Here is a 16,057-nt window from a genome sequence, read left to right on the forward strand (position 1 = left end):
TCTACCATTGAGGATATTTTAGGTCAAAACTGTGGCTGGTGCGAGCTGGGTGACCACCCATGAAGAAATAATACAGGTATATAAAAGAGCTTTGGCACATATTTGTTCAAAATGCTTGACAATCAACTTTTTGTAAAAGTAGTCTGCTTTGTTGAAGCGAATCCCAATGAAGGATGCACCATGTCCGAAAGCCTGTACAATGCACGTCAATAAGCATTATAAATAAAAATGCAATTTAGGATAATCCAAAAAGCTCTTAGTAACTTAATTCAGTATAAGAACTATTATAACAAGTCTCGGCACACAATCACACACTTCAGTTTCTACTCTCATACTTAGAATCTAGTTTTTTGTTGTCTGCATTGCAAATGACACAATTTCCATTTCAAGTTTTATCTTCCGATTTATAAACCCTAGAAAAATGTCTTTCTGACTTACAAAACATATTGAGCACATTCAAAACAAATTGAGCACTTTTAGAAGTTGGTTTTATACATGGCTAAAACCATAAAATATAAAAAAATAATTTATAAAAAAAAAGTTCAAATATAAAGAAGTAAAATATAATCTATAATATGAAAAAATAGTAAAATTCAATTAAAGCTTTTTTATTTTTTTACACATAAAATAAAATCTGTAACAAAATATAACACACCTTTTGTAGTGGTTTTGTAGCGAGCAGTATCAAACTCAGATCCCAGTACTTCAAGTTCAATGAAAGGACTTACAATACCTTTACTTGTTTTCATCAGGTGACGAGCAGCAATAACCTTCATGTTTAAAATAGATAAAAAACTGTTATGCATCTTTCATAAAATAAATCAAGACTTAAAAACTAAACTAGCAAATTAAACTTATTTTAACAATAGAAACATAAAAATACAAAACGTAATTATATTTTTTTTCACAAATACCCAATAAAAAGAGTAAGCATGAATTGTGGGTAAAAATGAAAAAAATTCCTTATTTCATACTAGGTCATGTAAATGAAGGTACTTTGAAGCTTGAATGGAGCATATTGTGTTTATTATATCACATGGTAAAATATTATACTCTTATCATACATTATGTGAACAAAACTTCAAAGACACTTTCATAAAAAATATTTGATGCATTTTTATGTAAATTTTTAAGAATGAGAAGCTTACAAAACATTTTTCAATAAAGGCTTGGTCATGAGATTTTATACTTATGTATATTTAGATAATCAATGTCATTAAAAAAAGTTAATGAAATCATAACTCCTCTTTGCTATTACTACATTTGGTTTTATAAACTTAAGTATATAGAAGAGCATTTAAATTTCCTTAAAAATTGAAATGCTTGACACATTATAAATTTAACCATATTTCTTTCCATAACAATATGGTTTCTGCTCATTTTACTCAAAATGAAAGGATATAAAAAAAAAAATTACTTCTTTTGGTCCAAAACCAAGGACAACCAACCAACACATTAGAAATTTTAAAATTAAATTACCTGCACAGATAACATAAAAGGTTCCCGACCTTCTACGCAGGAACGGTCATGTGGATCAAAATGATCTTCAAACATACATTCTGGTCTCAAAACATATCCACATCTATAAAAAAATGGGGATTTCATTAAATTAAAGAAATTTATTATGGAATAATACAGCAAAAAAATGTATAAGAGGCATGAATACATGTGCAAGAACATGATATCAAAACAAGAAAGAGATAGTAAAAACAACTATTACACAAAAAAAATAACAGAAAATTGATATCACAATTTCTTTAAGAGTATAATGTGAAAAAAGTAAGTTACCTTCCATTTTGTAAAAAGCGAGCTTGATTTAACTGCATTGCTCTGTCTGAAAGTTTGAAAAATCAATTAGAATGACTAAGAAGTAATAAATAATAATGTAGAAGCAAATTACAATATAAAGTGAAGATTGCACTACTGTCTCCTTACTCATGTTACATTTCATATTGCATTAAACATCTGTGTGTCTACAATATGAACTCTGTCTACAGTTGTCAGGATCCTGATTCCTCTCCCACTCATTTGATTGACCCCTGACTTGAGGGTCAGAGGGTGAAGGACACTGGAAGTGTCGTCCCCTACATTGGGGGTGGAGCAAAGGACTGTCTCTTATGAGAAAGAGGATTTTTAGAGATTAGATTAGTTTTGAACGCAGAAGAGTTGAGTTTTTTTTAGTTGAACTATGATAGAAAAAGTATGAACGAAAAAGGGAGCAGTAGCGCTCCGAAACATTATACCCTACAGCTCATGTATAATTTTGTAACTTTTTGTAAATAATTATATTAATCCAGAATAATGAAATAAATAAGCTATAACTAAAATAATCCTTGGTCATCCTTATTGAGGAGTTCTTTAAAAACGGATCAAGAGACAAAATGTCTCACAACAGTCTTGCATAGATATATTACTATTGCGAACTTTTGCTTATTATATGAAAATTTATGAGGTAAACACACAGGGAAAATTCTACAGATGATGCATAGACAGTAAAAACTTAAATATGTTTAATCAAGTTATAAGTTTTTCAAAATTAGACATAAATATCAGAAACATTCAAAACAACAAAAGTAAAGTCATCTCTTTTACATTTAACTAATAATTATTACCCATAAGGAAACTGAAATTTTTTTTTAATATTTTGTAGGAGTGTCAAATAAAAGTACTCTTTTAATTCAAAAGCACTGCGTAAAAATAAAATAATATATTAAAATTAAATGTTACATATGTGGAAGTTATTGAATATAGAATAATGCAAACCTTTTGGTTTTATTAGTTACCTTAAATTCCAAATATACAAACACATAAGATGTATTAGTATAAATTTAATATTCACATTTTACTTTAAGAAGCATATTCTCCAAATATTCAATAATTTAAAAAAAAAAAAANAAAAAAAAAAAAAAAAAACAGAGTAATACCTGGTGTTTGATAGTTAAGAGCTACCATTTGAACTCCAGAATTCCAACACTTCATGGGGTCATAGTTGGAACTGTCGATACGGCTTCCTTTCGGGTAAACTCTGCTAAACTGTAGCCTATGATATGTGTGAAAATTAAGGAAATATTTACAACTTAGGGTTCTTTTAAAATCCACGATTTTTAGAACAAATGCTTAAAAAAAACTTTTTTTACTACCCTTTTTAGATCTATACTTTTTTTTAAACAATATAGCTGCTACGCTGTTTCAGAAGACTAAATATAATACTAACATAGAGAAAAAAGAAATAACAAATACTGAGATATAATATCCTTTTAAGATATAATTGCGAATTAAAATTAATAAACACACAAAATTGAACAGAATATTATCTTTTAAAAGAAACAAAATAAGATTCAGCATAATTTTAATTCATGAGAAATTTTGATATTTTATTTATTGCAGCTAATAAAAATAATTCACATGTAATTTTATAACTGCAAATGAATAAACTTATAAAAAAAACTTTAACTTAAAATATTACGCTATTTTACACTACCCATTAATCAAATTTTTCTTATTGCCTAATTTAAAAAATTATCAAGTTATTTGTATTATATTACTTACATGTTTATACAAACATATTATGATAATAAAATTTAAGAGATAGATAACCACTAAAAGTAGATGCCTTAAACTAATTTTTTATTTTATTTCAAGTCAGTTTTCTATATATAGATTGTTATATTTCTTCCTTCTGAAGATGGACAATCAATTAACAGGAGGATAGTGTTAATCATTTCGGAAAAAAAACAGCAACAAATTATGGTTGTAAAAAATCAGCCTCATTCGTAAAATTGTGTCTTGTTCATATAAAACTTCGGTTTTATGAGAAGGATTTAAATATATGTTAATGACAAAAATAAAAATAACCATATGTAAAATTAGCAAATAAAAGTGAAAGAAACACTTCCTATAGCAATGGAAAATCTAAAATAATTCATGCTACTAAATAATGTGTGTAAAAGTCACATTTTTCTTCATCCAGATTAACATATGTTTATAAACCTATAAAAAAGCCATTCAGAAATTATAATTAAGACACGTTAAATATTTATTTTATTGGGATATTTAAGATTAATACGTTTATGTTTACTAATATACATATATAGACTAAATAAAAAATTTTGTAAAAAAAGGATATTTTAAAAGAAACTTGGAATTTGCAGCAGATACCCATTTTTCAATTTTAGTTTCAGGAAATGATGACATTTCTGTAAAATTACCGATTTCTGAAAGAAAGGGAAAAATAATATATTAAAAAAGTTATGCAACTCTGCAATAAATAGATTTATAATATTTTCAATAACATGAATCAGGGTTCATACACAAAAGTGAAAAAGAATAAAATAAAGGTACAGCAAAAGGACTATTAGGCCGGGATAGCCTGGTTGATAGGGGGTTGGGCCCATGTTCAAGAGGTCGCGAGTTAAACCTCTGTTGGCCGATGATTCCCTGTGAGCAAAATGTTGACTGGTATATGTTAAATCTGTCGGAGTCATAAAGTTCTCCAAGTTCCAATAACAAATCAATAAATCTGGGGGTATTGGATTGGAGATTTTTGTTCTCTGGTTCAGGTAAAAATTAGAATCTGCAGATGGAGGGTGTGTGAATGTGTCCTCCTTGTAAAACGGGCTGTGATGTATATGTGTGGCAGAAGTGAAATTCTTGGCCATAGATGGCATCACTGGAAAACAAGAAGATTATCCCCTGCCTTTAAAATACACTTGTTAGCCATATGGCATAATTTTCTGAGCTTTCTGCGACAATTCTCTCTAGTATTAATATCTTTCTGAAACACATGTTACTGAAACACATGTTACATGAAACACAAGTTAACTTTTTGTTAAATTCTTAAAAAAATATCACAAGTGTTTCTTCCACCTCCAATATGTGAGAAAGGCTTTTTTTGAAAATAATTCTGCAGAAATGGAGAAAGAAAAAAGAGCTCAGCAAAAATAATATTTCGAAAAATTCTGCAGATTAAAAAACAACTTTTTTGCTTCCCAAACGAAAAAACTTTCTGCAAGAACTCAATTCTGTGACAATGTTGCCGTGTCGCCAGAATTGACAAGTGGCATAAGACAACAACAGCAACATAAGGCCTTTTCAATTCACTTGTATATGAATCTTCAATGGGTAGAAATCTATAAACTAATCTAATAAATTAAAATTATACCTTTTTATAAAATTTGTGTTTGTTTTTAAGGGCAATAATTGTCGTCCAATTGAAAACGAATATTATAATAAAAAACAAGACTATGTAGGGGTTAAAACTAATTTGCTATGTGCTATATAATCTGTAATATATTTGTGTACTGTTTGTGTAAGATTGAGCAATCGAATTTTGAGTTTTTAATGAACAATATTAATTAAAACAAAAAAATGTTGGTCGGAATTCTGAATATTTTGATTCCACAAACTAATTATTTTCAAATCAGTAATGGCAGTTTTAAATGCACACAAAAATCAGGAATATCGGGACAAAAAACTAAAAATCAGGAAAAATTAGTTTTCTTCTTCTTCAAAAAAAAAAAAATTAGAAAAGCCACAAACACTGCAATCTATAGTACAAAACCCGTTATCCGGAAATCAGAAAACCGGAAAACCAAAAAACCGGAATGAAATTCTATAAATTTTCCCGCCATTTTTTTAAAGAAANTAGTTTTCTTCAAAAAAAAAAAAATAAATAAAAAATTTGAAAAGCCACAAACACTGCAATCTATATATTTTTTTAAAAAATAATTATTATATAATATCTAAAATTTAAATGTTTATAAAACCTTATTAAATAAAAAACAGGAACAATACAGAAACTATTAAAATAAGCTAATAAATTTAAACCTTACTTTCTGGACTAAATGGCATAGATCGGCAATACACAATTAACTTGGACAGTTCTTTGGCTATTCTTAACGTCCTTTCCATCTTTTTGCTGTGTAGCAACTAAACAAAAGTAGTGTAATTTTCATTATTTAAAAAATGTTATTTCTCACACAAGATAATGCGATATACAAGCACACCTAAATTTAAATCTAAATAATAATATTTAACATAAGTATCAATATAAAATGACAGGAAAAACATTAGGAAACAAGAGTTGTGACATTGGTTTATTAATGATAATGTAAAACATTGAAAATAGATGACTAATAAAATTTTAATTTAAAAAGCTTAGCCACACTAACTTTCCTAACACTCGACATGCTAATAAAGGATGGCCAGAAACACAAAATAAATAAAAAAATCACTGACTTTTCTTAATTTCTGTAGCCAGGTATATAAATTTTATAGTTAACTTTTTAGTTAAAATTAACTCTTATACATAAAATACATTAAAAACACTTATCCTTGTAATTACAGTTGAAAGTAAGCGTTTTCTATTTTACAAAAAACATCAGATTTGTAGGTTACTAATTCGTTTTTCCTGACTTTTTTAGTACTTTAGCCAAATTAATTAACTTCCATGATTTTACGAGATTGATAAAATTTTCCTAACTTTTCTCTGTTCGTACTGTTTGGAAGCACCCAGTAGTTAGAAAGAAAAAAAAGATGAGTAGATCTGCTAAATGAGTTGTTTACGATTCTTAAGGAGATACCATTTTCCAATAACCTTGCATTTCAATAATAAATTACAAAATGAATAATTTATATAAAAAATTAAATTAAAGTAAAAAATTATAAAAGGAATGTTAAAAAAAATTATTGTTGTATACAGTCAGTTACTAAAGTAAAAATTTATGTCTTCTTGCAAAAGAATTTACAAAGGTAATATTATTAGTAGAGTAACCTATGTCTCACTTGATGCTAGGTTCATAAATCTAAAGGCATTTTCAAAATTAAAATTTTTTAATTTTATGAAAAAAATGTCATTTAAATTCTATAGATACCATGTCATTGGCAGATTGCGCTGTCTCTCGAATTTTTTGTATCCATTCAGCCATTTCTTCTCTGGAACCGGCAGCAATTTCTATGGGAGTGACTTGACGAGGTGATACAATACGAAACACAAATTCTCTTCCTCTATTTGATGAAGTCAAAATATCTAACAATATAAAAACATATGTTTGGAATTTGTTTAATTATTGATTTAAGAGATTTAAAATCAACAAAAAGGTTGTAAAAGTTAACTACCACTGTGATTATTAAACATCAATTCACTAGTATGTAAGACATGCTAACTAGATTCAATCCTGGGGTACCTTTTGATAGATGAAGGTTGGCATTGTCGATTACTACTCACCCCACATTGGTGACATGCGGACGTGATATGAATTTGACAACCTCGAAAGTAACACCTATTTTAGCTGAGACAAATTTACTTAATGAATGGTACACATTGAAAAGTTGACTTGCGCCATCGTCCTCTTCGAGCTGCTGCTTCTCAGTCTCATTTACACACAACGGGATCCTAAACACACTCTACAGCTAATAGCAACACAATAGTGATCACACACACAAATGCAAATTTAATAAAGCTCTCACGACAAGCTCTCCTGGTCTTTTGCAAATATGGCAACTAGTGGCATCCGTTCATCGCATTCTACCCCTGATAAAATTCTGGTGGTATTGTGGCGTAACTACCACTCCGATTATTAAACATAAATTCACTAATATGCAAGACATGATAACTTGATTCAATCTTGGGGTACCTTTTGATAGATGAAGGTTGGCATTGTTAATTACTACTCATCCCACAAGGTAAATTAGCAAAAACTAAGGCCCTTTTTGATTATAACACATAGCCTTAAAATTAAATTAATGTGTTTTTTATTTTTATTTTGCCTGATTTTTGCCTTCTGTACAAAGTCTTAGTAACTATTTTTTTACTTGTCACATTCGACCTTATTTGTTTTGCAATAGAAATATGGCGGAGGTATATTAGCATTGCATGCCGACCGGCCTGTGTAGAGGTTAGGGAACTGCCTTTGCATCAGAAAGGTTCTGGGATCGAATCCCGGGCAAGGCATGGATGTTACTTTTTCTCTGTGTGTTCTATGTCCTTTCTTCTGTGTGATTGTGTGAATGTAACCTGCCTTATAAACGGGTTTGTGGTTGTATGACGTGAGCATTTCTGAGGCCAATGGGAAATAGACCCAAGTGCCCGCCATTAACCAAAAAAAAAAAATAGCATTGAAGTAAGATAGAAATTATGTATTTGAATGCGAAGCTAATTCTATTTTTTAATAAGTGGTTTTTAGTATGTTTTTTAAATTCAAATAATCCTTCAAATTATATTTACAACACAAATTTATGCATTAAATAATTTATTAAAATTAAGTCATACTTACCAACAGTGCAGTTAACTATGTCAATGCTTCCCTTTTGCAGACTACCAAGGGGCATAGCTTCAACAGACTAAACACAAAATAAATGAAAATTGAATTACATCAAAATCAAATAAAATTAAAAGTTTACTGATAAAATTGTGACAAGGATTACTGCTTTGAAATAAATCCAAGTATAATAACAGCAACAACAGATTTATTAATTAACAATTAAAAACCATAAAAAAACAATTAGTAAAATAAAATGGCCCTCAGGTGCCAAAATGCAGATATATAAAAAAATATACCTTCACAGAAGAAAAACCTCACGCGACGGTTCTTCTTTGTCTACTCCTACTTCCAGAATTATTTAATAGGTGCGGGATTGACTAGCCCTTTAGAGGTTAGCCAATCACTACAAAAATATTTTGAACTATATAAATGGGTGATGATCAATGCCAACAGCTCATTACGACAGAAAAACTATGAATTGTGAAATTTTATAGATTTTTGTGCTTAAATCATAAGTAACATAATTGATTTAAATAACACAACAGCCAAAATTTTTTTTACTACACTAAGCATTAAACATAAATAAAAGGGGATATCAGCTTTAGAAGCCCTAGAAATTAAACTTTCTGAGCATTAACCATGACTGGGGAATTTTCTCCAGAAATTTTTTCCCCATGTTCAATGTTATTCAGCGAGAAAGCCTTGGGTACCAGAAAAACTTCTGTACAATTTCGCCAATACTTGAAAAGGTAAAAGCTATTAATAAAAAACTTCTTACAATTCAACTTTAAAATACTTATTTTTAAAAAAAACATACATTTTCGTCGCCATTTTCCTGTGGTTCAATTTCTTCAACGTAATTTGCTGGAAACCAGTGTTGTTTTTTCCCACCGTAATCGCCTTTCCACCAACCTCCACTTTCCTTCACAACATTTGTGATGATAGCATGTTTACAAAATGACAATTCATCGACGCGTGTTGCACGATAGTCATACAAAGCTTTCACAGTTATCTATAAGAGAATTATCATTAAAATATTTTAAAATTAAAATTGAAAAAAAAAAATAAATAAATAAATAAAATAAAAAAAATTTGTTAGGTTTCAGATTCAAATTGTAAAATACAGCAAATTAAGCGGAAAAGTTATGGTAAGGTAATGCAGTAGAAAATTGATTGATCATTTCTCACGGAATCATTCATTGCGAATGACAAGTCAACACAAAATATCAAATAACGACTGGAAAATGTATGAAAAGTAATACAAGATATTATTACAAATTGTTGAACCCCAAATGCAGAATTGCGGCGACATTGTCGAAGAATGTTACTGAGTTCTTTGAAAAAGATTTTTTTTTTGAGAAGTAAAAAATTTTGGTTTTCTTTTCTGCAAAAATTTCAGAGAGATTTTTCTTTTTTGCAGAATTATATTCAAAAGATGCCTTTCTTGTGCATCTGAGGGGTATGAAATGCTGGCGACTTTTATATATTCATTACAGAAATAAAAAATCGGTGATGACAGGCTTGAATAAAATTTCAAATGGATAATACATATAACATATATTTTAAAATATTGTTTACTTTAGAAATCATGTTCTATCCTTTCATTATTTTGAAAGGACACAATCTTCTTTCATTTAATAAAATATGATTGTAAGTGAGGATTTTGTTACAAATTTAGATTTATAGTAAATGAATTAATTAAAGTAATATATTAACCCTTTTTGATAAATTTGATAGAATAAAATCTATCCAATTTTTTTAATATATTACGCACATGAAATTTTAAATCAAGCATTTTAGTCATCATTTTAGAGCTCACAAATTGCACCGATTCCATCGTAAATAAATGTAGTGTTTAGGTATTTTTTTCTAACAATTATTTCTACAAATTGAATTTTTTTTTCTCAAAGAAAATCCTGGTGTCTTTTATTGCTCAGTTACTATTGTTGATATTCGCAAGATTTTCTTTTTTAATAATGAAAATGCCGATATTATTTACGGTACGGAATTTTCGAATCCCGGATTCAAGAAATCACTCTTAACAAGCCCAATTTCCATAGATATCATCGTTGATCTGTAGGTATTTCAATTATTGTTTCTTCGACAATTATTGCTACGAACTTCCCCATTTAAAAAAAAAAAATCCCTGGTGTTTTTTAAGACAATTTTATTGGACACAAAACTCAAATTGCTTATTTGATTATTTCTTTCTTTAATGCGACGATTTTATAATTTTTTCGTCTTTTCGGAAAAATTCAGTTTATTTTTTAGTCGATATTATTTCTACATGTAAAATTTGAATCACACATTAAATAATCACCTTCTGATACAAATTACAATTGACACCAATTATAACGTAAATCTATAGTGTTTGATTGTATTTTCAACAGTTATTGACATTAATGTTCAAATTTTTATCATCGGATATTTTTATAACAATGTTTAATACATCAACCGAATCTCAAAACGAAACACCCATGAGTAACCCCTTTATAAGGAGTCCAATTTGCGTGATTTCATAGTCAATCCTATTTTTGTAAGTTACTGTAACGGATTTCACAATTTTAAATTTTTTCTTTAATGTGATGATGATTTATAAAATGCAAAAAAGAAATAATAAGTGCATTTTTTCTCCTTAAAGAATATCGCCCACAGCATTAGAACAAAAAAATATTACATATTCTATTACAAAAATGCATACAATATATTTAATCCAAATAGGTTTTCGGATTGTAAACACAACGCTTTTATTACTTTAAATTATTAACAGATATATTTGCTATAATTAAAAGTATCTTGTTCAGAAATAGTAGTGCTAGAAGTTTGTCGCAGAAAGCCCGAAAAAATTCTGTGTCAGGATTGTTGAACAATGATATTCCTTCATATAAAGGATTTAAATGATTCAGAAGAATTATTTCAAAGAAATTTAAAATATTGAAAATTTAATATCTTACCTTAGAAATGAAGCAGTTGGGATCCATGTACATTCCAGGGGGACCATACACAGGAGAATATTCTGGTTCCTAAATATAAAAACACTGGTGTTAAAAAACTACATAAACTTTTATTTTTCATATTACCTTTTATTAGATATATTATAATAGAAATGTGAATTTTTACATAATAATTTAAATCTTCAGAAATTAACAATGACAATAAATATATTAGTATGCTATGTAATTTATATGATTTCAATGATATAGCTAATAAGAATGTTGAATAGGAAATGAAAACGAAAGTACATTCAATCAAAACTTCAACGTTCCATTTATAAAAAAAAAAATTATTTCAAAAATAAATAAATAAAAAAGTAAGTTAATCCGAGAAATAAATCAATATCCTTTTATCGTGAGCATATGTTTTTTTAAAAATGTTTTTGAGTTATTATAGATGTAATAATTTTGTATAACAGAAAACAATGAATTTAATTGTATCAGATATTTTCTTTATGAATTATAAATTATTACATTATCTTTTACTATAACTACAATGGATTTTTCATAAAAAAAGGATAAATTTGTTAAGACCGCAATTTATCTTAATATGAATTACTTTTAATAAATATGGATTACTTTTAATAAAAAATTTGTTTTTAGGCTATTATAGTTCTTATAGGATAATGTGTGTTAAGAAAAAGGATATTTCAGGATAAATTTGCTAAGATAAAATCAATTCACTTTATTTTTGTGGAAAATTGAATAAAAATTACTTTACAATCAATTTGAATGCATTGAATAAAAATATGATCACTATACATAGATTTATAGACAATGATAAAACTTATTCACTAAAATATTAAATAGTATATCACTCACTCCACCGATTCTCCTTACAACTTCTTCATTAACTGGATACTTAAGTTTCACTTTGCGATACAAGGTATGTTTTTCATAATAGTTAACTAATTCCACTAAGCTCTCAAATTGTGCAGTGCCAATAGTGAAAAGGCGACCTTCGAGTTTGATTCGGCAATGTTTGATTTTATTTTCAGCTCTAAGAAATTGATGTAAATAAAAAGGATTATTTTTACAACAAAACATAAACAATAATTTTTTGTACACTAAATTTCTATAAAACTTGTTTTTAAAAAGCCAAAATCTCCTGTACAAGTTGACTCAATATAAAATGTAAACTACCAGAGTCTACTGATATAAAAACAATGGGGATTCAAATTTGGAAGATAAACAAGGGAAACAAAAGCATTAATAAAATAATTTTATAATTAGTATTTTACAAATGAAGAACTTGATACAGTATGATAAGCCACATTTTAAAATTGTTCAAGGGAGAGTTTTTTGTTAAAAGCACCAAAATTTTCATGTTGGCATTAAGATGTTTCTGTGTTTATATTGTTATTGAGTGAAAATTCTGGAAAGTGTAAAGAGTTCAGCAGGAAAAAATATAATACAAAGTTAGATATAAAAATGTTATTTTTTGGAAAATGTGGGTTATCACTTTATTACCTAAATCCTCCAGATATTATCAAAGGAAAGAATTTGTTCAAATTTTTCAGAAAAACCTGTGAATTTTAAAATACTAATTTCTATAGATTGTTGTGTTACATAAATATTGTTGTGGTGCAGTCGTTAATATTTTGTATTAATAAAATGGGAAAGCTGCTAATGATGACTTATGAAATTTATACAACACTTATAATAATACTTAGTATATATATAGTACAGGGCTATAGGACAAGATTAGGAAATTTTGTTATTGGCCAGCTGTAGCAGTGGCTACTTTAACAAAAATAAAAAAAATCTAAATGATTAAAAAGACAGTTGCTCTTAATGATGTAAGGCATTCCTTTTGAAGCATTTCTCAAAATATGGCTAACATTACGAGGGTCATTTCCAAAATGAAGAAAAATTTTAAGAAACAATAGCAAAAGAAAATAACTTTTAGAATATTATAAAATATTCAAAATAATTTCATATTTATTATAAAATAATAATAATAGAAAGTACATGGGGGTGAGTTTGGACAAAATAAGTGGCTGTCAGATGAAGACTGCAGACAATTTTTTAATCATCATTTGCTATACTTAGTTGCCCTGTGGCAACTATTACTTTTGCCTTATAATATATTGAGTTTAAACATAAGTAATTCAAAGAAAGGTCCTCATAGGTATAATTAATTTTAAGGTAAATATATTGGAGGATATAGAGTCTAACATACAAAAATAACTAAAATTCCATAATTTGATACAAGGAAAAAAAAAGCAATAATGTAAAGGTGCAAGTCTTAATTAGTAACTAAGCATCTTTATAAAGATGAGAATCACACTAGTAAATAAAGCTCTTGAATAAAGAAGATTTTACCGAAATGAAATGGCAAAACAATTAGCTTCTTTTTCGCTCGGTCTCACTAAGAAAGCTCCATCATAATGCACTCGTTTCAGCATATCTTCTGCTTGAGCTCTTGTCATATTAGCATGATACCACCTATTTTAAAATAATATTAACTCCTTTGTTAATAACAGAATAAAAATGAATAATACTACAAAACTTTTAATAAACTAAACTAAATTGCCAATATTTTTTTTTTATAGAATTTGAAATATTTCACAAAAGACTTTTTAATAAGTGGTAGATTTAATAAAGAAGTAAGTAATGGATATAAACACATTGTGAATTGGTAATTATAATTTAAGTACTTAATTCTTCCCTGGGTCATGATTAATACAAAATTCATATGAAGTAACGCATATCAAATGTTTTCAAAATCAGATTTTGGAATGTATTGATATTTTAGAAGTAAAAATACTCATTGGCTATTTAAAAATCAAGAAATATTTTTAAATATGGATTTCTAGTACACAATGTAATTCTTTAAGATATTTGTATTTTTCCTTTAATCCCTTAGTAGTAGTTCGAAAGTGTTTTATTTCTTTTTAAACTATTAGATGGTTGCTTTTTTGATTCAGAAATTTTTTTTTCATGCTATTTAATAAGAAAATCTAGAACTAGAACATTTTTTGAACAAATTTGCAATGAGAAAAACTTTGTAGGTGTGACGATTTTAAATAATCATTTGACAATTTCATGTAGTCACAATGTGTGGTTATTGCAGCCTTCTCACAGAATATGAGTTTGATTAAAATGATAGGACTAATTATAGAACCTAATATTTCAAGGACCAAATCTGATGTGGCCAATACCTATTTTGAAGAATAACCTTCTGAGGAGCCTGATTAGAAAAGTGATATCTCTCTCCATAAGACCTCTTAATAAAAAAAATACCTTTGTGTTTAGTTGACAATAATGACTTGAACAATTTTGATGCAAATTTGGCACAAGTTTCACTGTCATAGGAATTTAACAAGTTTTGCAGCAGCAAATACAGTTGGTTCTCATTTGTTTGGTTTTTGTATTATCTGGCTGGGTACAAAATTAGGAATATAAAAACCAGACTGGCCTTGCAAAACTGGTTGCAGAAGGTGGAGACTGCAAAAATGAGGAATGGTAAGTGGTTTATCTCTACATTTTGACTTTTCCTAATCATAAATTTTAGCAATTGGTAAATTAATAAATACTGAATATTTTTGCATTAATAATTAATTTAAAAAATTGCAACATGAACTTTTTATTATAGGAGAGAAAGGATAGGAAGTGAAACTTTATCCGATCCCGCTATTTTGCAATCAGGTCAACTGTTCCGCCATAGTTGAACAGATAGTCAAAAACCTACTATACTAAGTATTCTACATGAAAAATACTAAGATTCTGCATGAAAAATATCCTATAAATACAATAGTACAAAAATCTAGATTTTGAATAAATTTATCTGAATTTATCAAGTTTTGGATTTGAGTAATTTTAATGTTGAGGAAATCCATTAAATATATTTACTCTTTTCCTTCATGCTTATTTGGTTGTGGTACTGGTTCCGTCAGACACATGCAGAATTCTGGACTTCTTAGTTGATTGGATTGATAATAGGTAATAAGACTGTACAATGTATCAAATGATATGGTATCAATCAGGTAATACTTTGTTTGTCCTCTTTCTTGTCTTGATCTGATGCGGCAGTGATTCACTGTACCCTGTCGCCTAAAAAAGAAAGATAACATCAAGATTGCGGAATATAAATTACAATTTTTCATAATTGAAATTTAGTCTATATTAATTTTAAAGAAAAGCAAATTTAATGAAGCTTGGCCAAATTAGATAAAAGTTTGTAACAATTGGATTTTTACGTTTTTTTTTTTTGGATTTTTACTTTTTTTAAAAGAAATATTATTGTTATAAATGAAAAAGAGGAAGGAGGAAATCAGAAAAATATTTTAAATCTCTTAACAAGTATAAATTTATAAGAGGTATTGTATATGATGCACTGCAATACTTTAACTTTCGTTACTTGTAACGGAAGTAAAGAGTACATACTTTCAATGGTACTTCACTTTTCAACTTTAGCACTGTTACTGTTATACTTGTTTTTTGTTACAGCTTTAGGAAAATAGCACAAGTATTTGTAATAAAACTGTTGAAAGAAATAGTTACTTTAAAAAAAAAAAAGGAATTTTTCGAAAGCTATTCTCAAAAAACTTTTTTGGAAAGTTTTCCTTGTTCATATTAGTTTAGTTTGGTTTGAGGCAAAGAATGGAATGCCTTAAAGACTTAATCATATTTTAAAAAAAGATAAGTAATATTACAAAATCTAATTGCCTTATACTTGAAAAATGACTTAATCTATTTATTTGATGGATTTAAAAATTTATTTAAGTTTGGCAAGCAATATTTTTGTTGTCTATACATATACACTGGAAGTTTTTATAAATAATTTCAATAATTTATTTA

At 27.9% G+C, this 16,057-nt stretch overlaps 1 protein-coding gene across 5 annotated transcripts in view; it reads right to left on the reverse strand.

The window, feature by feature from the left end:
* LOC107452539 (small wing phospholipase C gamma 1) overlaps positions 1-16,057 on the reverse strand; it is a 64,553-nt gene that overhangs the window by 8,932 nt on the left and 39,564 nt on the right. For 4 of the 5 annotated variants that reach the window (XM_071179950.1, XM_071179949.1, XM_071179948.1 and 1 more), the window contains exons 16-28: positions 15,110-15,310; positions 13,580-13,702; positions 12,077-12,254; positions 11,216-11,284; positions 9,079-9,273; positions 8,274-8,340; positions 6,873-7,027; positions 5,832-5,928; positions 4,122-4,214; positions 2,925-3,044; positions 1,789-1,834; positions 1,480-1,582; positions 656-770 (exon numbers count right to left, since the gene is read on the reverse strand). In XM_071179950.1, the coding sequence (XP_071036051.1) occupies positions 656-770; positions 1,480-1,582; positions 1,789-1,834; positions 2,925-3,044; positions 4,122-4,214; positions 5,832-5,928; positions 6,873-7,027; positions 8,274-8,340; positions 9,079-9,273; positions 11,216-11,284; positions 12,077-12,254; positions 13,580-13,702; positions 15,110-15,310 (1,562 nt within the window). Of the gene's footprint in view, positions 1-655; positions 771-1,479; positions 1,583-1,788; positions 1,835-2,924; positions 3,050-4,121; positions 4,215-5,831; positions 5,929-6,872; positions 7,028-8,273; positions 8,341-9,078; positions 9,274-11,215; positions 11,285-12,076; positions 12,255-13,579; positions 13,703-15,109; positions 15,311-16,057 lie in introns of all 5 variants that reach the window. The other variant, XM_016069029.4, reaches the window with a different exon arrangement.

This window comes from Parasteatoda tepidariorum, chromosome 4 (genome assembly GCF_043381705.1).
Source record: "Parasteatoda tepidariorum isolate YZ-2023 chromosome 4, CAS_Ptep_4.0, whole genome shotgun sequence".
In the NCBI taxonomy this organism is placed as follows: Eukaryota; Metazoa; Arthropoda; class Arachnida; order Araneae; family Theridiidae; genus Parasteatoda; species Parasteatoda tepidariorum.